Source organism: Gracilinanus agilis, chromosome 5, assembly GCF_016433145.1.
Source record: "Gracilinanus agilis isolate LMUSP501 chromosome 5, AgileGrace, whole genome shotgun sequence".
Lineage (NCBI taxonomy): Eukaryota > Metazoa > Chordata > Mammalia > Didelphimorphia > Didelphidae > Gracilinanus > Gracilinanus agilis.
Genome location: NC_058134.1, coordinates 4,382,955 through 4,406,500, shown reverse-complemented (window position 1 = coordinate 4,406,500; position 23,546 = coordinate 4,382,955). Strand labels below are relative to the sequence as shown.

The 23,546-nt window shown below is 50.1% G+C and overlaps 1 protein-coding gene across 1 annotated transcript in view; it reads left to right on the top strand.

The window, feature by feature from the left end:
- Positions 1-23,546, top strand: part of THSD7A (thrombospondin type 1 domain containing 7A) — a 209,545-nt gene that overhangs the window by 142,310 nt on the left and 43,689 nt on the right. The window contains exons 10-11 of the mRNA XM_044678341.1: positions 9,459-9,591; positions 10,951-11,054. Coding sequence (XP_044534276.1) covers positions 9,459-9,591; positions 10,951-11,054 — 237 coding nt within the window. The remainder of the gene's footprint in view (positions 1-9,458; positions 9,592-10,950; positions 11,055-23,546) is intronic.

Below are 23,546 nucleotides of genomic sequence, written 5' to 3'. Positions count from 1 at the left end.
TACAATACTGGGATAAGAATGCAAAAGCATAACCTCCAGGGAGGATAGAAATCTGGACTTCTAAAATAACAACCCAGACAATATCATCATCTGGATAATCATGAGTTGTTTATTTTATTGGTGTGAAACAAAATGGGGATGTTGCAGGCATAATTATGACTCAAAATAGCAAATGGAGTCTTACATATTTGCCCCTAACATCAATACTGGGGTCTCAGGCAGGAGGAGGAAGGATTATTCAGAGCAGCGTATCAGATCGAGGGCTGGATTTTGAGTCAGAAAAACAGGTTCAAATCAGCCTTACTAACTAGCTGTGTGACCTTTGTCAAGTCACTCAATCTCCCCTCAACCTCAGTTTCCTCATGTATAAAATGGATATAATAATATCTGCCGCATCGGCTGTTGTGAAGATAAAATGAGACAATATATTAAAGCAAAATAACAAACATTATTCATCAAACTCAAACCAACCTTTAAGAAAGATATGGTGCCAGGAGCAACTGGAGAAGAGAGCGGCAATTTTGCTGTTTTTACTGGTGTCCTTATGAGGACACCTAAAGACAATCGCCCCGATTTCACTATAGCAGCCTGTCCAGTGTCCTTTCTTATGTCTTTATCTTCTTTGATGTCTCTGCCATGTTGGCACTCAGACCAACCCCTTCCCCCTTGCACCTTCTCCCCCTCGCCATCTACCTCTCCGGCTGCTCCTCCGTCTCTCTCTCTTTTTTTTTTTCCTTATTCCTCTTCCCCCTCTTACTTCCTTATTTGGTAAGATAAGTTTCTAGAGCTAACTGAGTGTGGACATTATTCTCACTTTGTCCCAATTCTGAAAAGAGTAAAGTTCAAGTATTGCCCCAAAGCACCACCCATCTTCCCCTCCACTGTAGGGATTCGTATATGCCTCCTGAGTCGGATAATTTCCCCCAATTTCTCTCTTTTTCTCTTCTCCCAATGTGTTCTTTTCTTAGCCCTTGATTTTTTTATACATCATCCCATTGTATTCAACTTACTCCCTTCTCTCTGTCTATGTCCACTCTATTCACTGCCCTAATAGTGATAAAGTTCTCAAGTACCCTAAATACTTTAAATACCTTAAATACTTCAAGTATCACAGATAGCTTAAGCATCTTATTTATCTTCTTACAGTAGTAAGTATTCAGCTTAACCCCATTTTCCCTTGATTACTTCAAGAATCTTAAGTATCTCATATTATAGGTGAATTAAGTATCCTAATTCCCATTCCCCACATTCCCATGCAGGGGTGTGATTAGTTTAAGCCCACTGATTCTCTTGCGTCTTTTTCAATTTACTTTTTTATGCTTCCTTTGAGTGTCGAACTTGATCATCAGAATTTCTTTTCAGCTCTGGTTATTTCGTCAGGAATTCCTGGAAGTCCTATATTTCATTAAATGTACATTTGTTCCCCTGGAGCGTTATGCTCAGATTTGCTGCATAAGTGATTCTTGATTGTAGGGCAAGAGCCTTTGCCTTGTGGAATACCCAAACGTTCTAACAATTTAATGTAGAAGCCGATAGGTACCGTATAATTCCGACTGTGGCTCCATCATATCAGTATTATTTTTTCTGGCTCTCTGGGAGTTCTTGAATTTGGTTAGAACCTGGGATTTTAAAATTTGGGATCTTTGTCAAGAGGCGATCACTGGTTTCTTTTGGTTTCTGCTTTCCCATGTTTTTCAAGATTAAGGCAGTTTCTTACAATGGACTATCCAGGTTCTTGTTTGAATCATTGCTTTCAGACAGTCCAATGATTCTTAGGATCTGTTTTCTGGATCGACTTTCCAGGTGAATTGTCTTGAAGTGATATGTTTCAGATTTTCTTCTATTTTTTCATTCTTTTGAATTTGTTTTATTGTTTCCTGATGTCGTATGGACTTATGTTAGCTTCCAGGAGTCTGATTCTAACTTTTAGGAGGATTCCCACATCTTCCTTTTCACGTTGCTGTCTTCTTCTAAGCTTGCATTTTGATCATCTCTGTTTCTGAAATAATCCCCCAGGACCAGGCTTTTCCTCTTTTGCTTCTTTCCTGACTTTTCCCTATATGTTGAAGCCTAGCTCCATTCCTGGGGTGGAGGCAGTACTAGCCTAAGCTTATACCATCCTATTGTACTAATCTACTATTTCAGTGCCTGGGGTCAGCTTGTTTGTCTCAAGTCCCAGACTGAAAACTCCACAGAGGCAGCCCACTTAGTGTCTCTGGAAATTCCGATGGCAGAAGACCCAAAGCTTTGGGGCACAGCAGTATAAAACTGATCTTTCCAAAGGAGGATGTCCGTTTTGAGATCACAAATGGCAAAGTAGATAAACCTGGACCACAGATGCCACCTTTGGATTCTGTGTAAGTTGGTTCAAATTCTTTCCTGACTACTGAGTGCCTTGTGACCCTGGGCAAAGCTGCTTCTCCAGGCTTCCTTCCTCTTGAATTTTCTCTGAACCTATGAGACCTGGGTTCTGTTCAATGCCACTTTGGCCCAGCCTCAGTTCTAGTAAGAGCTGAATGAGCCCTTCTCTGAGCTCAGAGGTTTCAGTTTCTTCTCTCATAAAATCAAAAAGATGTCCTGGATGTTTTTCTGAGGTCCTGCCTACTTGGCATACTTTGGAGGTTTGGGAGGGGGTATGGCTTTCAGCCCTTGTTGAGCCCCCTCCCCCAAAGGATCTGTTTACTGTAAAGAGTGATGCTCCCCTCTCATTCCCCAGGAACCAATCCTCTCTGGACCTGCCAAAGTACACCTAAGAATCATAGCATTAGAATAAGCCAGTGATTCCCAAAGTGGGCGCCAGCGCCCCCTGGTGGGTGCTGCAGCGATCCAGGGAGGCGGTGATGGCCACAGGGGCATTTGGAGACGGTGAATAACTGTAAGGGGGCAGTGATCGTATGTGACAGGGGGCGCTAAGTCATATTTTTTCTGGAAAGGGGGCGGTAGGCCAAAAAAGTCTGGGAACCCCTGGAATAAGCCTTGAAGTTAGCTGCAAATGCATTCAGAGGCTTTAGGAGTTATTAGGAAATCTGCAATGAGCTGGATATTGATTATTTGACCCATTTGGGTCTTCCTTGAGAATTTCTCATAAACGGAACTTTTTTTAAGAACCGATGGAACTTTGGGATAGCAAATCTAGCCCATCCTCCCCGAGTCCCTCATAGAGCTTTTCCAGGCCCACAATTGTGCTCTTAAAACCATTGAAAGGGTCCATTGAGCTATCAACAGTCCCAGGACTTCCTCAGTGAGTGCCTTGTCCTCCCTGGTGCATCATGCAGCCGCCCCACCACAGAAGGGTCCCATGAATCGCCAGGACCGAAAAGCAGCTTTACTACATCGGGACGACAGCCGATGATGAGCCTCTGCCTGGAGCGAGGCTGGTCCTCAGAAGGCAGCCACAGCCCACAGCTGGGCACACACTCGGGTCCTCCACAGCTTGCTGAGGACTCTCAGAACTTTGGGCGGCCAGCAGCGCTCTCAGGCCGGGCCACCTCCAGGCTACAGGGAGACGCCAGAAGAAGCCATGAGGACGGAGTGGCAGGACGGGAGGACGAATGCTCGGCCTCTTCCAAATGCCCCCTCTTGGCCTTTCTCTCTCTTTCTTTAAACCTTCTAGATATTCCTTCCTTCCAGCGTGGTTGGTAATGAGCGCCGTGTTTATGCCCCTGGTAATTGGTGCTTATTCACCGTCACTTATGATTACGGAGGATGAGCTTGTTACGTGAGGTACAGACGCCTGCAATGCCATTGGCTCCTCGGTGCTTAATAAAGGCCACTAATAGGAAGTCATTTGATCTTAATTTCAGTTTAATTGAGGGAAGGAGAGGAAGCAAAGAAAATTACACGGAGCACCAAAGCCCAGAACCGAAGGAAAGCGCCGAGAACTCTCCAGAAAATCTCTGAGAACGGAGACGAGTTGGGGGTTCTCGCGGCTGGCCTCTTGGACCGTCCAGCAATTCCTCCTCTATTCTAAAAGGCCCCGAGGCGGTTGATGTGGCCCTGACAAGACTGCCCGAAGGGAGGCCAGCTGAGTTGGTGAGTCAGCAAGCAGAGTAGCTCCGGTTTTGATTTTTCTTTGAAACAAGCCTGTCAGGGCTCCATGAGCAGCGCCTTGCTTGGGTCAGTGGCCAGCGCTCTGGCCTGGCCTGCTTGTGTCCAGCACGTGCTCTTCCTCCTCCTGGCAGTCCTGCAGCCCACCCTTCCTACCATCCATCATAGATAGCCTCCTGCCGCCCTCACATGAAACAACACGGCAAACCCCCCGCCTCTCACCCGTCTGCCACCTCCTCCTTGGGAGTCGCCTGGAGCGGGGGGGGCTCTGCAGAGCCCCCCCAAAATCAACGTGCCCAACACCAGGCCAGGAATCTGTCAAACCAGCCGGCCGGACATCCATCGCTTTAAGCAGCTGCCCCGTGCTGGTTGCTGTGCGGGCAGGACGCCCTCATTCCCTGCAGGTAAACGCTGGCTCACAGGCAGAGGGCTGGATCCTGTCCTGGGGTTCTGCCCCTGGCAGTCACGAGAACACGGGGGTGTCTCCTGGGAAAGATCACAAGCCGGACTTCCGGCCTATCTCAGAATCACCGATGGAGGAGGAGGAGGAGGAGAGCCTGAGGAGCCAGAGTCCAGCCTCCCTGACAGGCTTGTTTCAAAGAAAAATCAAAACTGGAGCTACTCTGCTTGCTGACTCACCAACTCAACTGGCCTCCCTTCGGGCAGTCTTGTCAGGGCCCTGTCCACCGCCGCGGGGCCTTTTAGAATAGAGGAGGAATTGCTGGATGGTCCAAGAGGCAGCCTTTAAGACCTGGCTTTGGAGATTTGGGGCACAATTCAGTTCAACTCAGTGTGGCTTTCAGCACCCCCTTTTGACAGGGACCTCCTCTATGCCAGGGACTGAACTAAATCCTTCCTTTTGTTTTGTTTTAACAAAGATTCTCATTTGGTCCTCGGAACAACCCTGGAAGGCGGTTGCTATTATTATTCTCATTTCCAGTTGAGAAAACTGGTGCAGAAAGGGGTTCCGTGACTTGCCCAGGACGGTGCAACGGATGTCTGAGGCTGGACTTGAACTCGGGCCTTCCTGACTCCAGGCTCAATACTCTTAAAGACGACGAATCTTCCAATGACCCTTCCTCGTCTATTGGAAATTTCCCGGGGATTGGCAGCTCATATCTATTTTATTTTCATTTTATTGCCTTCTGTCTTAAAATCAAGGTTGGCTCCGAAGCAGAAGAATAGTAAAGGCTAGGCATCTGGGGTTAAGTGACTTGTCCAGGATCATACAGCTAGGAAGTATCCGAGGCCATATTTGCAGTTGGGACCTCCCAACTTGAGGCGTGGCTGTCTATCCAGAGACCCCCGGCTGCCCCCATCTCCTTTTAAATGGCTTCTTTGGGCATCTCAGTCCTTGGTTTTATCCAGTCACCTCCGAACTTGTTCAGCACCATCTGGGAGCTTGGTCCAGGGGAAAGCAGGAAGAGACAGCAGAGCCTGGATCCTCCCTGGCGGCCCCGGCTACCCCCGGGCAGGTCCCTGCTCCTCCCTGGCACTCGGCTCCTCCGCAGTCCCACGAGACCCCATTTAAGGCCCACCTACCTGCCTCTCCATCGCCGCCCCTCTGGTTGCCGTGAGCTGAGGACCCAGAGAAGGGACAGCGGCTCGGCCAGGAGCCAACAGGCACATTCCTCTGGCCGTTCAAGGCCGGCGTCTGCCAACTAGGAAGGGGGTGGGAGGGACCCGGCGCCGTGGGTCGGGACTCCCGTATTCTTGGGAGCAAGGCCTGGCGCTGGCCTACACACGGTTTCCTCGTGACTGTGTACAGAGTGTGGATCATGGATATTCCTGGGAACCCCCAGTTACAGACGCTCCCAGAAGCCGGGCATCCCAGGAGAGAGAAGAGCAGCGGAGAAGGGCCGTGGGCTGGGCTGCTGCCTTCTGACTCGATTTCGCAGGTCCTTCTGAAGGTGCAGAGAGTCGTCCGCAGTGGAGGAGCAGCCCCGCTTCCTTCCCGGCCCCCGAGAAAGAAGCCATTCCGTGGCTCGGAGCCCCACAGAAAAGGGGGTGAAGGAGCGTCCCCTTTGGGGAGCAGCCACGAGGCTCCGGGCCTGGGCCTGGAACAAGCAGTGCCGATACAGCTCGGCACCGGCAGACGGGGTTTGGCCAAGCCATCGATCTGGCTAGTCTGTTTTCCAGACAGAATCCCGAATACCCGGCAATTCTTCCTCCCCGTCTCTCGTCCCAAGCCAGTCGGGCCGGGGCTGCAGATCTGCTCTACGGGGCTCCGAGGCTTCTGGGCAAGTGTCGGTTCTGTTCTTCTGGCACCTGCCTTGAAGGCCAGCCGTGCTTCTTTCCTCCAGAGAGAGACAAAGAGAGGTTGCAACGGGCACGAGCAACTGCCCGGACTTGCAGAGGAATGTCTTGTTCGGAGCCAACAAACCGAATGATCTCGCCAAACGGAGGGGATAATTCTAAAGAAAACCATTTGAAATAGAGTCCCTCGAGCACTGGACTTAGAAAGTCAGGAAGACCCGGGTTCCAATTCAGCCTCCATCACTTATAGAGATAATGCCTGCCTCCGAGCCGGGACCACCTGGGCTCCCGCCGTGCCTCTGACACCTCCGGCCCAAGACCTCGAAGAGCAGAAAGCGTCTCCTCAGACCGGACCCATGAACAGCCGAGCCCCGACTCCCCGGGACCGCTCCGTGTGGCTAGAGACGAGACGAGGAGGGGCACGTGATGTTCCTCACGCCGAGGATCATGCTTGGGGAGGGAGAAAGAGCCAAAAAACGAATAGAGAAGATCACGGAGGAGACAGAGGGAAGCGCTCAGACAAGGGTGGCACAGAGGGAATGGCACTCGGTCTGGGGTCAGAGAAATCGGGTTCCAATTCTGCCCGTGTCCCTGGCTGGCCAACAGACCTTAGGTAAGTCACTGCTCCTCTTGGGACCCAGGCTGGTAAACGGAAATGTTGTGGCCAGTTTTCCGTCAGGTTTCTCCTTGCTCCAGTTCTAGGAGATCCTAAATGAGTAGGAAAGTCCTCCTCCTCTTCCTCTACAGGCATCGAGGGAACGGGGAAGTCAGCGTCAGGAATGAGGCGGGCAAAGCCCTCTAGAGAGCCTGCAAGGGCAACTCTGGGACTCTGGATGGAGGACGAGCGGGGAAAAGGCCTTCTGTGAGCCAAGAACAATGATTGGGGTTCTTGGTGCTCACAGAACTGTGAAGTGGAGGGACAGGAAGGCCAAGCCCTGCCCTTGAGGGGCCCAGAAATAGGAGAGAAGTGGGGGGCTATGGAGGATTCTGAGAACCAAACTGCTGTTTTGTCATGTCGGTCCTGAGAGGGCCTGTGATTGCTGATGCCGTGCAGACGCAGCCCCGCCATGTTCATGGAACATCCGTGAGTTACCGGGACCGAGAAATCCCAGACTCTGGAGAAGCCTCTCCCTGCTGGCCAGGCCGGGCTAGCCTCTTGTAGAGGATATCTAGATAGCCGGAGCTCTCCCCTGGGCCCTCGCCCACACTACTGCCAGGGGACGAGACCTTCCGGAGCTCGGGTCCTCCTGGCCTCGGAAGCCCCAGCGCCCCCTCCACACTCCTCCAGCGCGGCCACGGTTTTCCTCCTGGGAAGGAGGGAAAAATGAGGATTTCTGTGACACCTCCGATGTGCCACGCACTGTGCCAAGTGCTTCTCCAGGATCGTCCCGTTCCCTCTTCACAAAGCCCTGCGAGGGAATGGCTAGTATTTAACGGCTGAAGAAACTGAGGCAGAGAGATGACGGGACTTGCCTGGGTGGTCCCCATCCAGAAAAGGCTGAAACTGGGTGTAGCCTCGGGTCTTCCCGACTCCGCGGCTTTCTCGGGCTGCCACGCAGATGCCTCCCATTAAAAAGCGACGGATTCTAAGGTCCACGCGGCGCCCCGACCCTCCTGCCCTCAAGAGCTTCTGCCGGCGGAGCCCAGCTTCGCTCCTCGCCGCCCTCCTCGCTGCAGCGTGACTTGCACGCAGATGCTTAGCCCGTTCGCCATGAATAGCAAATGATGGAATAATTTGCTCGTCACATATTTCTAATGCCAGGCGTTGGCAGGACATAAAAGTTCACATTTAAACCCGCTTTGAAGACGCGTCGTACGTCCCTACGCGGGAGTTGAGGGCTCCGTGCCCCGTGTGGCAGGCGGGACGACGGCTCTGCTTGGGGGGGGCAGCTCCGTTCAGTAAGTCCGGCGGCCGCCCAGGGGCCGGGATCCTGCCTGGGGAGAGCAGCCCCCCAGGCTCTACTCGGGAGGACTTCGCTGGGCTCCTTCTCCATCTAAAAGCTCCCCAGGTGAGGCGGAGCTCCCGTGGGATCATGGAGTCAGGCCTTGTCTTGTCACAGTTCACAGAGAGCCCGAGACGCGTCACAGAGTAATGGAGGGACGGCCAGGCTTGGACTCAGGAAGAGCTGGGTTCAAGGGCCACTTCACGCACGTCCGGGCTCTCTGGTCAGGGACAAGTCAGCTACCCCTGAGGAGGCCTCGGAGCCTATGAAACATCACTTAGAGGCGGACTGCAGTGATGGGAGGAGTTCTCCATACTCCGTGTTCCGTTTGTTGATGAAATCATAAACCCAGATCAATATATATACACATATGGAGAGAGACAGAGACAGAGACAGAGGAGAGAGAGATGGGGGTGGGAGGGAGACAGAGAGAGACAGAGAGGCAGACAAACAGGCAGGCAAAGAGACAAGGAGAGACAGACAGACAGACAGACAGACAGAGAACATTGGAATCAAAAAGACTAGAAACCAGCTAGTCCAACCTGGGGTCCTTGAGTACTTTACTTGCTCTCTGTGGGCCACCTGTAAAATGGGAACGAGAATCAATGAGTTCTTGTAAAATACTTTCTGGATCTAAATCTGATCTTCAGCTTCCTTAAATTTACATGAGGAGGAGGAAAGCAAGACCTAGATAGGAAAGTGACTTGCCCAAGGTCACATCGCTGATGAGTGGCTGCACCGGGACCTGAACCCAGGACTCTGGATTCACTCTCTGTCCCTTCCATTGGCCCGGCTCCCTGTCCCAGGCTTTTGCTACACTCTCAAGCTTTTGCACCGTCTGCGTGTCTGAGGTTTTCACTCCGTCTCTTACAAATAATTTAGAAAGACCTGATCACACAGAATCACACCCAGAATCAGTTCTTCTTCCTCCTGTTCCCTAACTGCCCAAGCAGCCCCACGATCCAATAACTGCTCGACTCCGCACCAGGAGAAACTGAGGCAGAGACTCCCAAAGGATAAGTGGGTTGCCAGCTCTGACGCTTTCTTGCTCCCAGGCTGGCTTGTCCCTCATTCGGGCATTTTTTCCCAGCCAGAAATCCTGGCGCTTCTCCCCTGGAGGCTGCTGACATTCATGCGGGCACGACTGTCAGGCTCTCGCCTCGGTGCCGACACCCGCAGGCTAACCCCGCGGCCTCCTTGGGCTCTTTTCAGGGGACGCTGCGGCGAAGAAGCAATCTCGGAATCGGGTCATCATTCAGCTGCCTGCAAATGGAGGCCGAGACTGCCAGGAGGCCCTGTACGAGGAGCGGGAATGCGCGGCTCCCCAGGCGTGCCACAGTTTCAGGTGAGGCTGGGTGTTCCCGGCAGGACGCGCCCCCTTGGCCCCCCCGGCTCCCTCTTCCCTGCTTGGGGCTCCCAGCGCCCAGCCCAACGAGGGCATTAGCAGGCAGCCCGAGGCCTTGGCCTCCCACATGTGTTGGGCCTTGGAAGGCTGTCGAGTTCCATCCAGGGACTATTTGTGAAAGGCAGAGCCCTCCCTAAGCCCCGGACAGCCTCTGCCCTCATGGAGCTCTTTCTATTGCCCTGGGCTTTCCCTTACCCCCACGGGTGCAGGGAAGGCTGCGGTGCCAAGGGCTGAAGGAGTCGGGCAGACAACAGGCTCTGAACACGAGGGGAAGGCGAGCTCCCTTTTAGCGGGGGGAATCCAAGAGAGCTTCAAGAAGGGAACCCCCGAGGGAAACTCTGAAAGGAAAGAATCGTTCTGAGAGGCAGAATTAGGAGGGAAGCAGACGGGACGGACGGGACAAAGCCAGAGGCGAGAGAAGGCACGTAGGGTCAGCACAGCCCCGGGAGGTCAGAGCAGTGCCAGCCGGTCACCAGGAGTGAGGGGGGGCTTACCTTACCAAGGATAGAAAATTCGATCAGACTCTGAAAGGCTTTAGGAAGGTCTGAAGAGGCAAACTCGTGTCCCGCTGGAGCCTTTCCCTCCAGCCCGGGAGGCGCTGGCTTGTCCTAGACGCCGGGTTCTGGCCAACAGAACGTTCCCCCTCTCGGGATGGGTCCGGGGAGGTGTCCCGCCTGCTCTGCTCTCCTCTCTGCTCCCAGAGGAAGGCTACTTGAGGCTATTGAGGTTCTGGGTCTGCTCATTCAGTCGAGGATCCTTCCGTGAAGAGCACTAAGAGCTTGGAAACAGATGTCGATGCCGGCGTTGCCCGGTGGGCTGTGCCAAGGCTGAGGGGCTGCACGAGAGGCTCAGAGCCAGAGCTGAGACATTCAAGAGCAGAGCGGGGGAAGCGGGTTTTCATCAGCATTTTCTCCTCCTTCGGGCCCGGAATCCCTTCCAGTTAGTCATTCTGGGACTGCCTACTGGTAGCAGCCATTCCGGGGCTTCTGGGATCTGAGACCTCCAAGGAACCTAAGCAGCTCCTTGTCTGAGCCATACGGAAGGGCTGCCCACAGTAGTTTGTCAAGGGGAGGCCCTTTGCTGAGTAGCAGAAGCCTTAGCAACCTCTCCTGGTCCTGTCCGTAATGCTTTCTCCAAGCCCTAAATTATAACCAGGAAGAAGAAAAACAAACAAACCAACAAACCAACAGGAGCCCATCGGTTCCTACTGCTTGGGAAGTGAAGGAAGAGCAGCCTCGGGGCTTCTGGGTAGCCGTATGTCTGCATGTCCTTCTTAGCCAGACTCTGTGCTTCTTTCAGGTGGAAGACTCACAAATGGCGCCGGTGCCAGCTGGTGCCTTGGTCAGTGAGGCAAGACAGTCCTGGTGCCCATGAGAACTGCGGAGCGGGGCTCCAGGCCCGAGGTAGGTAGGCGGCACAACTTCTCCAGGGAAGCTCCCTCTTGTCTATGCCCATAATGGGCTGAATGACCTTGGGGTGGGGAGGGACAGAGGAGGGAAGAGGAGCCTCCATGGCTAAGAAGTGCCTGACACGAAGGCTCTCTGCTTGTCGGCTCCTGGAGGGGGCCTCTGCCTCCCTTCCTAAGCCCCTGGCATCGGAGCTGCTGCTCTGGAGGGCAGCCTTTGTGCCATGGACGCTGTGGCTGCAGCGTGTGTCCAGACACTTCTGTGAGCATATCAAGAGTAGCGTGCCAGATTCGGCCAAGCTTCACCCTGAGCCCCCTTTCCTGGCTTTCCTGGAACTTCCCTGGTGCTTTGCCCTTCGGCTGGCTAAGGACCTGCCTCCCAACAACCCTAAATCCATAGGAACCAAAGAGCCAGGTTGGGAAGTCCTACCTCTGGCGAAGTGCCATCAAGCCTGGAGTCCTTCAGGCAAGCAGGTGATTGAGCCCCGCCGGTTCAGCCGTCCCCAGTGGGAGGGAAATTCTGGCACGAAGACTCCCTCTATGACTGCAGAGTGGCAGCCCCGCTAGGTCAGTAAGCCACTGCATGGGGAGGGCAGGTTAAATTACTTGTCCAAAGCCACACAGTCAGAGTGTGTAAGAGGCAAGTCTGGAGCCTAGGTCTTCTTGAGTAAGCAAAAAATCTTCAGGGCTCCTGGGAAGTGAGTCGAGCTCTCAGTGGGTCAGGGTCGGTCCTCACGCAGGCAGCTAAATAATGCAACAGATTGAGCTCTGGACTTGGCATCTGGAAGAACTGAGTTCAAATTCAGCCTCAAAATGTAATAACTGTGACTGTGGACAAGTCATATAACTGCTCTGTGGCTCAGTTTCATCATCTGTGAAACATGGATAATTAGAGCACCTGCCTTCCAGGGTTGTTGTGAGGATCTACTGAGATCATATTGTAAAGCACTTAGCAAGTACCTAATTGGGCACTCAGCCTCTAAAAGGTTTGCCATCACTGGCCTAGTGGGTGCTTAATAAATGCTTGTTCTCTCCTTCTCCTCTTCCTTCTATACGAGCTTCACTTTCATCCAGTTGACTGTTTCCCCAAGTCTCCTCAGGCATCCAGACATAGGTACGGAACACCTACTATGTGCCCCAGCATGGCAATGGGCAGAAATGAGCAATTCTGTCTGTGCCTTGGCCTCCATCACCAGCATCATGGATGGAACAGTGGAGAATGGAAGAGCTGCTTCGTATGTCGCTGTTAGAAATAAAAGAGCAGCCGACTGGCCCAAAGAATAAATCCATCCCCCTTGGCGCCCAACTCCCCACCAGGGAGGGAGTCAGGCATGAAGGCGAATGAGGCTCAGTGAGCTGCAAAGAATCCCCTGGGCTCTTGCTTTTCTCTCAGTGCTCCTAAATGCAGCTCCAGCAGCAGCCTCCCCTCCAAGGATTTCCCTCATTCACCATTAGTTCCTCTTTCGAGAACAACTTCTGCTGAGCATCAGCAGTCATAGCAGCACTGTTAGAACTTGGGGAAAGCGAGGCAGAATCCCAAAGTCTGGCTCTTCTTCTTAGGAGCTGCCTTGAGGGAAGCAGAGATCCCATTTGGAATATTCCACTCAGCTCTGGCCTCCATAGTGATGTAAGCACGTGAGATCCTGTCCAGAAAAGAAGGAGCAGGCTTGTAAGGAGAGAAGGGCGCAGGCGGTGTCAAGACCACTCAGAGGAACTCGGCTGGGAAGGGGCAGGATACGTGCCTTCAAACACGTGAAGGCTTTTCACGAAGAAGAGGAACGACGCGTTATCATTTGGCCAAAAAGAGAACCAGGAGCAATGGCGGAGGGGGGGGGGGGAGCAGAGGCAAAGGGGCCAACTGAGGCTTAATATCAGGAAAACTCCTTACCAATAAGAGCTGGACAAAAGTGGAACAAACTGCCTTGGAAGGAGGTGGGCCTCTCTTTATTGGATATCTTCAGGAAAAGACTTGACAACCACTTATCGTGCATATTAGAGTAGAAATCATTTTCAGATCTAGGTGAGGCTACATGGCCACTGAATCATTGCCAAATCTGAGATTCGCTATTTCTGCAAGCAAAACTGACAGCCGGCCCTGCCGGAGCAAGCTTCCCACACACACGCCTCTTGGGGCGAGAGCAGTCATGGTGGCATCCATTCCTCAACACTTTGCCCTTGAATGACCAAAGTACACACGCCATGGTGAGGTCCAGGAAGTCTTTGCAGAAAGCTGCACACGCATGTATTGAGCTAGGAAGCCTTCGTCTCTGATAACTTTGACATCAGTGAACACATCACACACACGCTTAGTGCCAACGTAAAGAGCCTGTCGTGTTTGCTTGATAGACTCCCTCAGGTTTCTGAGAGCCCATGTACAACCGGAAGCAGAAAGTAGTGAGCATCGGCACCCAGGCACATTCCGGTGCTGTGGAGCCTGCTGGGTAGCTCCAGATGCTGCAGTATTCATCTTGCCCGATGCACCAGCCCCCCTTTATTTTTGTCTTGGACCATTTCTGTGCCAGGACTGAATGATGCCACCCTGTGCAGGCTTTTTAAAGTAACCCATAGAATGAATGATGGGGTTCTAGAGGCAGAATGGCAGCATGGATAAAGAACTGACTGAGTCCAAAAGACCTAAATTCGAGGCTTGATTCTTACACAGATGTGACCTGGACAATGTGCCCTGGGCATTTCTCCAAGACTAAATTAGAGATAAGGTCCCAAGAGGGAATCTCTTTCCTGGGAATTCAAAACCTCAATAAAATCACAGGTCCAGAATGAAAGAAACAAGTACAAAAACAACTGTTAGCAAAGACACACCAGTGCTTTCATGGGGCCCAAAATGGGGCCCAGCAGCAGGAGAAATGTTAGATCCCATCCAAAAAGCAAAGAACAGGCTTGTGAGGAGAAAAGAGAACAGGCTGTGTCAAGATCAGTCAAAGGAACTTGATTCTTGCTTAGCCTGGAGAAAGGAAGTTCTAGTCTCTGTTCCAACACTTAAGTCACTTAACCTCTTGGACTCAACTTCTTCATCAGTAAAATGGGAAAATAAATATCAGTGGAAATCCAGTACATTATAGTAAATAGAGAGCTCGCCTCAGAACAAACATGTAGGCTCTACTCCTACTTCTTCCAGATGTTGGCTCTGTGATTCTGACCGAGCCATTCCATTTTTCAGTGCTTTGGGCAACTCTCTAAGAATACCAGCTTCAGAAAATAACAGTAGAGAAGATATTCTCACCTGAAAACTTCCCCTACAAGTGAAACCATCCATCCAGTCCCAGGCCTAAGAACAGAAGCACCTGCCTCACAAGAAGCCTTGAAGTGCTTTGTAAGATAATGAGAGCTACCCTGAGAGTTATTCATTCTAAGGATCGTCAAGAAGTTCATTTTAAGTCACTCCATTTGTCAGACATCAGAAGCTACTTCCAATTCTTCACGCAGGCCACATTTTCTCATTTCATTCATTCAATTGAGATTTATTCAGCACCTACTGTGCGCCACGCATGAGTCTTTTGCTTGGGCGTCGAGGGTACTCAATGGCATTATAGTCTACTTGGAGACGTGAGATAGTGAGATGAAATAATAAATAGTAGAACTTCAATGCATCAAGTGATCGGAGCTCATGGATAAAGGGCTGGAAGGGACCTCTGAGTTCAGCCACAACCACTCCATCGTTTGGCAGATGAGGAAACAAAGAGCCAGAAAGAAGCAAATTGCCCAAGGTCACCCCCAGAGGGGAGAGGAAGAGCCCAGAGTGGACCTCGAGTGCTCTGCTGCAAAATCTCATGGTTTTCCAGGGCAACATCCTGCTCTGTGCTTTCACTGATGTGCCCTTCCTGTGCCCATGAAAACCATCCCTGGATTGAGAGATGATCTTTCACTACATAGCCAGGCTGGTGCTCAGACTGGAAACTAATAACAGTCAGCAAAAGAAAAAATAAGCAGTCACGAGGCAGGAAAGCTCACTTCCGAGTGGGAAGATCAGAGAGGCCATCAAGGGCAGTCTGGCCCTTTGTCTGGGCTTTGAATCGTGTGTCGTTCAGTATTTATATGGGAATGAAGAAGGGAAAAGGGGAATTTCAGGTGGAGAAAGCAGACACAGCCAAAGGATGGAAAAGACACATGGCAGGTGTGGACCACTTTGGCGGGAGTAGGGAGTCAGGTGAGATGAGGATGGAAGGATAGGGAAGAGCCGAAGAGGGGAAAGTTCGAGTGAGTTTTGATTTTTCTCTGCCTGGAAACCAAGTGAAGACATTTCAGAAACAGTAACCCAATGAAAGCTGGCCATTATGAGGCTTGATCCACTGGTGATATGAAGGAAAGTATATAAGGACGAGCCAGTGGCCAGGCCACAAGCTGTCATAGGAATCCAGGTCTAAGCTCATGAGGGCCTGGATTGGCCTAAGGGGTATCCCTTAGTCATGGAAATGGAGGGCAGCTATGGGGAGACCAAGAAAAAAATCAACAGGACTTGGTGACTATTTGGATTTTGTGGGGCCTTTGATTCATCCCATCAATATTTGGACCTCTTGGCCAACCATTTCTGGCCCATTAGATCCAGGCTGTTCATCAGCTAAGTGGCCTTGTGTCCAGAGGTCTGAGACGTCCTTCCAAGCTCTTGGTCCCCGCCAACCTAACTTGAAGGTTTGCCTCAGGAGCACCTTCTTTGCTATTTCTCCCATGCATCAGTTTTCACCAGGTTCCCATTTGAAATCAGTTGAGGAGAATTGTGTTTTCCCTCTTCCACTTTCCAGCTTCTCCCTTCTTTCTTACATATGCTACCAAGAGAGAATATGAGAGGATAATAGTCAAATGGAAGGAAGATCTTCCACAAGGCTCACCCAGGGAGCAAATGCAGTTTAAGGAGCTCTTCTACCCTCTGCATCTCAGAGCCCCATCAAGCGCTTTCCAGTCTAAGGCTATCTAGAGGTCCAGCAGAGAAACGGATGAGCTGGAAGTTGGAATGGTTATTTGGGGAGCTCTTTAAGGTCAAATTCCTTTGAAGCTTGTGAATATAAAATACTCAGAATCAATATTTTCTTCTTCTTCTGAGTGTGATTAGCCAGCCTCTCGCTCATATATTATTTCTAATAATTTTTCAGTTGCTTCGTTGGCAATTTAGACTCTATGTTCCCGAATGAAAGTCTATTAAGTCGCAGCTGTTGTAGACAGGGACAAATGGCTTCTTGATTATAGCTATAATTGGAAAAAATTTATCAGGGACAAAAACAATTGAAGAAGGGGCAAGCGATAATTCAGAGGCCAGTCCGGCCATAGGTGTAAACAGAGCGGGAGAGGGAGTGACCTAACCTCTGCCTCCTCACGCACATTTAGGAAATAAAAGGGTGATGCTTCAGGAGTGTGGCCCAGAGGACACGAAGCTGAGGCATGAAGATAGGGGCCATGACAGGGAGAAGGCTCTACGGGAGCCAAGTGTCAGGAACAAAGCAGGATTCTCTCCATTATTGTCCATGGTTGGAATATCCTTCCTCTCTCCCTTTTGCCAATACCTGCCCTTTCAAGCCCATCTCAAGCGCCAGAACCCTTGATCTGGTTAGACCTTTTCTCCATAAGACCTCACGTAGCCTTTGTTTTGGGCTCATTGACTCAGGTATGACTTGTTTTAAACTGCACTTAACTGTACGTGCTCTATGAATGCAACAACAGCATCTAAAAGTTGCATCTCCACCATCCCCTTGTAGGGAGCTCTGCGGAGAGTCCATGTTAAATAAGTTTGTTGAAAAGAATTGGATCAATACTGCAGTGCAAGACCAAAGCTCTGGCCCTGTCTGAGAGTTAGAGAGGGAGAAGCCTTCGGGGCCGAAGAGTGGCCAACCTGCTCTTCAGGAGCAAGGCCAGGCTGGCCCTCAGCACAAGTCAGCCCCCCGCTTGGCTCCCTCCGGAGCTCTGGGGCAGACAGAGAAATGCCAGGCTGCCTCCGCTGCTAGGGGACTTGGGAGGCCTTCAGGGAGTTCAGCCACGTATGTCCAGAGTGACCAGCTTGTGGAAGAGTCCTGGGAGGGAGAGCCCAGGAGCTCAGGAGGGCTTTGGCTGGACCGAGCATCTGGCTGGAAGGTTCTGACCAAGGTTTTAATGGCTTGGTAGGTTCGTGATAGGCAAAGAAGTCCTGAAAGTGAGTTGGGTTTAATTGTAAAGGAATGGCGTGAGCAAACGTACAGAGTACGTGGTCAGGAAAGCAGAAAGTACTTTTGATATTGGTCAGTCAACCAACTGGGCTGAATCCAAGGGACTAGGAAGAAGCCAGGCGGCAAAGGTAGGTGGGAGTTCGATCATGAAATACTTGGAGTGCCAGCGTAAGTAGCCGTTGGGGAGCACTGGCAGTGTTGGGCAGGAGAGCAGGACAATCTAGGGGAGCTTTGGGGAATCTGTACGTAGGTTACAGAGCGCCGAGCAGGGAGGCAAAGAGACTGGGAAATCTGAACTTGGAGTCATAATCAGCCTGAAACAGGGAGGCAGTCATGGCAAAAATCAAGAAGAAGAGGAAGAAGAAGAAGGTTTCTTCCAGAAAGGACTGGGCTTCCCCACAGCCTCCGTATCAAAGTGTTTTGTATCCTTGAGACAAACGACCCTCCACAACTACGTTGTCAAATCAAGTCATGCTAAATGAAAACCCGAGCCCGGAATCACGTTTTGTTCCCACTATCCTTCTGTGTCCTGATGACTCGACGACGCTCCAAATCGTGCGGGTATCGCGCTCTGCCTTCTACCCTGGAAGGGGTTAACCCTGGGCTCGTCAGTGATGGTCGCTGCTGACGGCACCGGCATGCGGCGTGCCTGTAGCAATGAGATACGTGTGTGCTCTTCATCCTCACTGCAGACCCCGCTCTGACTTTGTTTCTCCTGCCCTGAAGGCTTATGTCAGTCCGAGGAGCTTGGAATGACTGACTACAAATCATTTCAGGGAGCTGAGCTGTCTTCCCAAGGGGCAGGACTCGAAATCAATATTGATTTAAGAGAATGATCTTTGGCCTGGGAAGGACAGAACAAAAAGTGGTTAACAGAACGCTGAAATGGAAAGTAAGCCTGAAAATGGCAGGCTAGCTCCTTGCCGCCCTGGCTGACTTTGTGACCAGACCCAAGTGACATCGAAAAGAAGGGACGTCTTTCCATCCCGGGGCATCGAGAGAAATGGAAGATTTTACAGCTGAACCAGCAGGAAGAAAAGATCAGGGAAGTAGAGAAAGGCAGCCCTTGTTCTGCCTCTGAGAGAGATGGAAGATAATGGAGTTGGCAAACCTTTGTCTAGCAAGCTTGAATGTAATCCTATCCAAAGTCTAGAACAAGCCATCAAGCAATTATTAGCAGACATCTAGAACAGCAAAGCATGATACAACGAGACAGCATGGCTTCCTCCAGTATAAGCTACCCCAGAAGAGATTCATGCCTTGGGGGGGGTGGTTATTAGATGGGGGCCAGGAGTCACAGTGACGCCATGTATATCATTTAACTCGATTTCAACAAAACCCCTAATAAAGCCTCGCTCATTCTCCTTTTGGAGACTAATTAGAGGTGGGCTCAGCGATGCCTCCATCAGAAAACACTGATAAGAATGCCTCATTCTCTCCATCAGTGATGTTATAAATATGAGATTACATGGATGGTCAGGAAGACGCTATCCATGTTATCCCAGGCAGATTCTGGAAAAGTGGGGGCAATTTAAGAAATTCCATGCAGTATTGCTCCAACAGAAACTACTGACAAGACTACACCATCCATCTGTTAAAGGGCATTAAGGGGTCCCCCTGGGGATCTATCATGGCTAAGGACAGAGGATGACTGCATAGACTGCTTCCATTAAACATACACAGAGTATTGTGAGACACAGACAGACCGAGATGAAGAGACAGAAAGATTGGCTGATGATAGCAAGCACATAGACCATCAGAGTCATTCCTAACTGATCACGAACCTACAAGTTAGCAAAATAAGCTCAATAAAACCGTTACCAATAGCTCTAAAGGTATGAAGTGCGTGGTTATGTCTGAAAGGAAGATGGCATTACTTCACCTTGGGTCAGATGGGCTTACCTTGAAATAAGTCTATGTAAAATTCCAGACTTCTGCCAGAAAGAACAGAAGTAAACAGCTGAATCTTTCTATGCTCAGGGCTCCAATCCCTGCCAGAACAAGAGGATGAAAGCATCTTTCTGTGCCTCATTCACCATGAAGGGGAAAGATTAAGTAGATCCCAGATGCCTCTGCTTTCCTTCCCAATGAAGAAAGAATAGAGACATTCAAAGCCAGTTTCTTTATCTCATCAGGATCTGGAGAGAAAAGAAAAGAACCAAATTCAGATGACTTGACATTAATCTTCACCTTCCAGATCCATTCTCCATCTCCCATTCTCTAGAGTTACTGTCCAGGCCAGTGATGGCTAACCCTTTTAGAGATGAAGTGCCCAAACTGCTACCCTCACACCGTATGTGAGCTGGCCCCTTACCCCAGACGGGGAAGAAGGAAGTGCTCCCATTGGGCTGCTGGGCAGAGGGGTGGGTGATGTGGAAAAAATGTCCTCAGGTGTGGTGGAGAGGGGGAAGGGAACAGCCCCCTCCAGCACACGTGCCATCGCTTCACCAACATGGGTCTAGGCTATCAATAGTTGTGGGATGACAGCCAGAATCCAACAAATTGGTCAGGCCATCTGGATAAATTTGAAGTGTTGGGTCTAAAAAAATCAACTTCCCAAGCACAGGATAGAAGGTAAAGGGATCAGAAGGAGCTTGTTTGAAAAAGATCTAGAAGTCTCAGTGACATTCAAGCAGCATGATGCGAAAGCCAAAGAACCCTAGGCTGCATTTTGGGAGGTAAAGAGGCAATTAAAATGGATTCTCTGCTCTGTCCTTGTCAGACTTCACCTAAGGTTCTGGCTTCAGTCCCGAGCACTAGTTTTAGAAAAAAACAAGACACCGGCAAGCTGAAAGAACACAATTAAGATCCCTGGAGGGGCCTGAAGATCAGATTTAAGGAAGATGCATTAAGGAAGCCTAGGATGACTAGACTGGGAAGGAGAAGGCTTGGAAAGCAAAGGAAATGGTCATTTGAAGGGATAGCACATGAGGGAGAGGGACTTAAATTTGTTTTGATGTCCCTGGAGGTCAAAGGAAGAAACAAAGGACAGAAATTAGAGAGATATATTTCAATTTCCAGCAAAGAAAGCTTCTGAACACTGAAGATTAGTGAAAAGAGGAAGGGGAGGCCTGGGGAAGTGAGTGGTACCTTTCCTCCCACATGAGGTCTTTCGGTGGATGCTGGGTGGCCAATAGGGGCCAAGATATCATTATTAGTGGATCTGTGGTCAACTCCGGGAAGGTCTCTCTAACTCTGGGTTTCTCTGCTTCTGGAATTCTTGCAGAAGTGTGATTTGGTCCCAGATTCTCGAAATTTTAACAAAAGTAACATAAAAGGAGGCTGGGCTCCCTTCCCTGCTCCATCACGTTGTTAAGAGGCTCCCTTGAGGCTTATCAAGGCTTCGGGGTAATTTCCAGGATCCTAGTTCTGGCTATTGGAGACAAAATGGGAGCTGAAAGGCATTTTCTTATCCCATTCTAAAAAGCAGGACTGCTTGGGGAGACTTTGGATTGGGAAGAGGGAATGTGATTGGAAATAAGAATGCTGACTCGATGGGCTTTCTTGGTGTCTGTTGCATGTGGCTGTGAGTTTGACCAACCAAAGAAGGGGCTGAGCAAACTTGGTTATTTTGCCTATCATGGCTGCTCCCGTGAAGGTTCCTAGGGTACCTTTCTTTGGGATTACCCTCCCTGGCTCCCATGTGGGGGGTTCTGGATAAGCATCAGTGCCCCTCTACCCCAGGTAGCCCCTTCTTGTCCTTCCAGAATGTCCCCAGGAAGCTGCACCTCATCTCTAACTTCTTGGAATCCGATCTGAGAAGCAAACTGGATCCCTTTCCCCCAGCCACGTGTCAATCACAAGTAGGAGTGAGGAGCGGAGTTTCCTGCTCCCCATCAGAGCTTCACAGCCATACAGTCAACAGCTGGGTGCCTCTCCCCTTATTTATCACCCTGGTCTTATTTATTATCTCAATTAGGTCTCTTAATAACTAACTCACTCAAATCAATCTCCTTTGGCTTTTTAGTTTTCATTGATTCTTTCTCACTCGTGGCTTCCCGTGTGAGCCTCTAAGCGAATCACTCATCTCATCTCTCCTTGGGTTAAGCATCGCTTCCAGGGCCCGCTCTGTGACTCCAGCGCTCTTATCGGTGATGAACCACGTTCTGCTCCCACCGAGCAGGAGATCATCTTGGCCGTGATCCTCATTGGCTCCTTTATTGCCTCGAGCACAGACTGAATATTTCCTGCCACGGACTTCTCAGAGGAGCATTCTTCTAGGTGTCACATTATTCAAGTCCACACTGCACGTTTCCAGCAGGCTCCAACCAAGTGCCATATTTTTCATAATTATAGCTCTGAATAGTGCATGCCTGAATCTATTTCATGAGTTTTGCTCTTCTCACTAATCGGCACCTACTTAGAATTCATTTTCCCAAAGCACATCCCTGGCTACCAGATAAACGTGCTAGTTACTAGCCCTTGCCTTCCCCCGCGGTGGGCTCTCCTTTCTTCTTTCCCAATCCACGACCCCCCTCCTTTTCAACAGACTTTCCAAAACTCACTTCCCCCAGGTAAGACTTGGAGTTGTAGGAGCTTAAATCAAGCTGGAAAGAACTCTGTAGATCCAAACTTCTCATTTTATCAATGAGGAAACTAAGTCCCCCAAAGTGAGTATCACTTGCCTGAGTTCCAAGGTAGAAGGGGACGAGGCGAGATTCTAACTGAGGTTCTGAGGCTCAGCCCACTGATGAGGCTGGGGCCTCCCGACTCCCTCCACTGAATTAGTCCAGTTACCTCAATATGCTTTTCTACTCGGGCAGTTTATAACTGGAGACCCACGTGTCCATTGCCATGGCATCTGTCTCCAACTAAAGCTCCCGAGCCCTGGAAATCCGGGGAACTCTCTCCCAGCGCCTGGGCCTTCCCCTTATTTTTTGCCTCTCCTCTTCCTTTCCCAATGCAAGAAGAGCAGGCTTGCTGTATAAAGTAGCAGAGCTCCTAGGGAAGGGAACAGGGGCCAGAAGGGCAAGACTTCATCAGCGTTCCTGTCAGCAGGAAGAAAGGTATCAATGATTTCCAGAGGGCAGGACTTGATAATCCAGGGAAACTGGACCCAGGTTTAGTGACTGGTCCATGGAAGAAGGAGGAAGAGATGATGACGAAGCAAGAAGCAACTGCCCTGGTCCAGCCCTTGCATCTTGGCAGGGTCTCATCATTCCTCTTAACTTGGAATAGGTGCACCTAATATTTTGCACACAGCAAAGCTGCTCAGGGATGTGGAAGGAGACCATGGGTTTGGGGTAGAGTCTTCCTCAGAATCATAGATTTAATTGGTTTCCTACTGGTAGGGAGATAGCGATTAGACAGGGAGCTAAATGTTTATAGTCTGGAAAGTTCCAAGTATGTAGCAACTAGGTGGTATAAGAGATAGAATATTGGAGTGAGTTCAAATCTGATCTCAAATATTCAATATCTATGTGACACTGAGCAGGTTGCTTACCTGCCTCAGTTTTCTCATCTATAAAATGGGGATAATAATATCAACTACTTCCCAAGGTTGTTGTGAAGATTCAGTGAAATATGTGTACAGATCAAACACAAAGACTATGCCCCAAAGCCAGAGGTTTTTCAGGCTACCACAATCATCATTTATGATTTTTTCATTCTTCCTCTTTAATGGCCATCCATGGGGGCCAGAACTCAGTTATGGAATCAATAGGCTCTCAGTGACTTAGGCAAGAAACAGGGATGAAAGGCCTGCCAGTTTTGGGGTCCAAATGGTCTTTATGGTGATTGCCAGCCTCCAGGGTGTTTCAGCTACTTTGGTTTCTTGGCTTCCCTGGGAGATTATGCTATAAAGCCACATGAATTGTCCCCTTGTGGGCAGGAGTGGGTAGCCCAGGTGGCATTTTGGGGGCATTCGATTTCAAAGCTCAGTTCCCATCTTGAGGACACATTATCTACTTTTTGGTTTGGGCTGCTCCATCATATCAAATAGAAATAGTCCTTGGAAGTTGGGGAAGAACAGGATCTTTTTCTATAATGTGGATATTGTCTCTGAGGGCATTATCAGCTACTCGGAGAAAGATTGAGAAAATAATTGACTTCCAGAACTTCAGACTTGGAAGGGACCTCAGTCTAATCTATGTCTGAATTTCTCTATAATATATCCATTAAGTGGCCATCTAACCTTTGTTTAGGGGCTTCCAGTGAAAGGGAGACCACAACCTCCTAAAGCAACTGATCCCATTTGGACACAGTTTTGATGGCCAGGAAGCTGTCCCTGACTTTAAATCTCAAATATATCATGTTGCTAGTTCTGCCTTCTGGGACCAAGAACACGTCTAATCCTTCCTCCACATGACAGCTCTTTAAGAATTAAAGATGGATTTCACGTC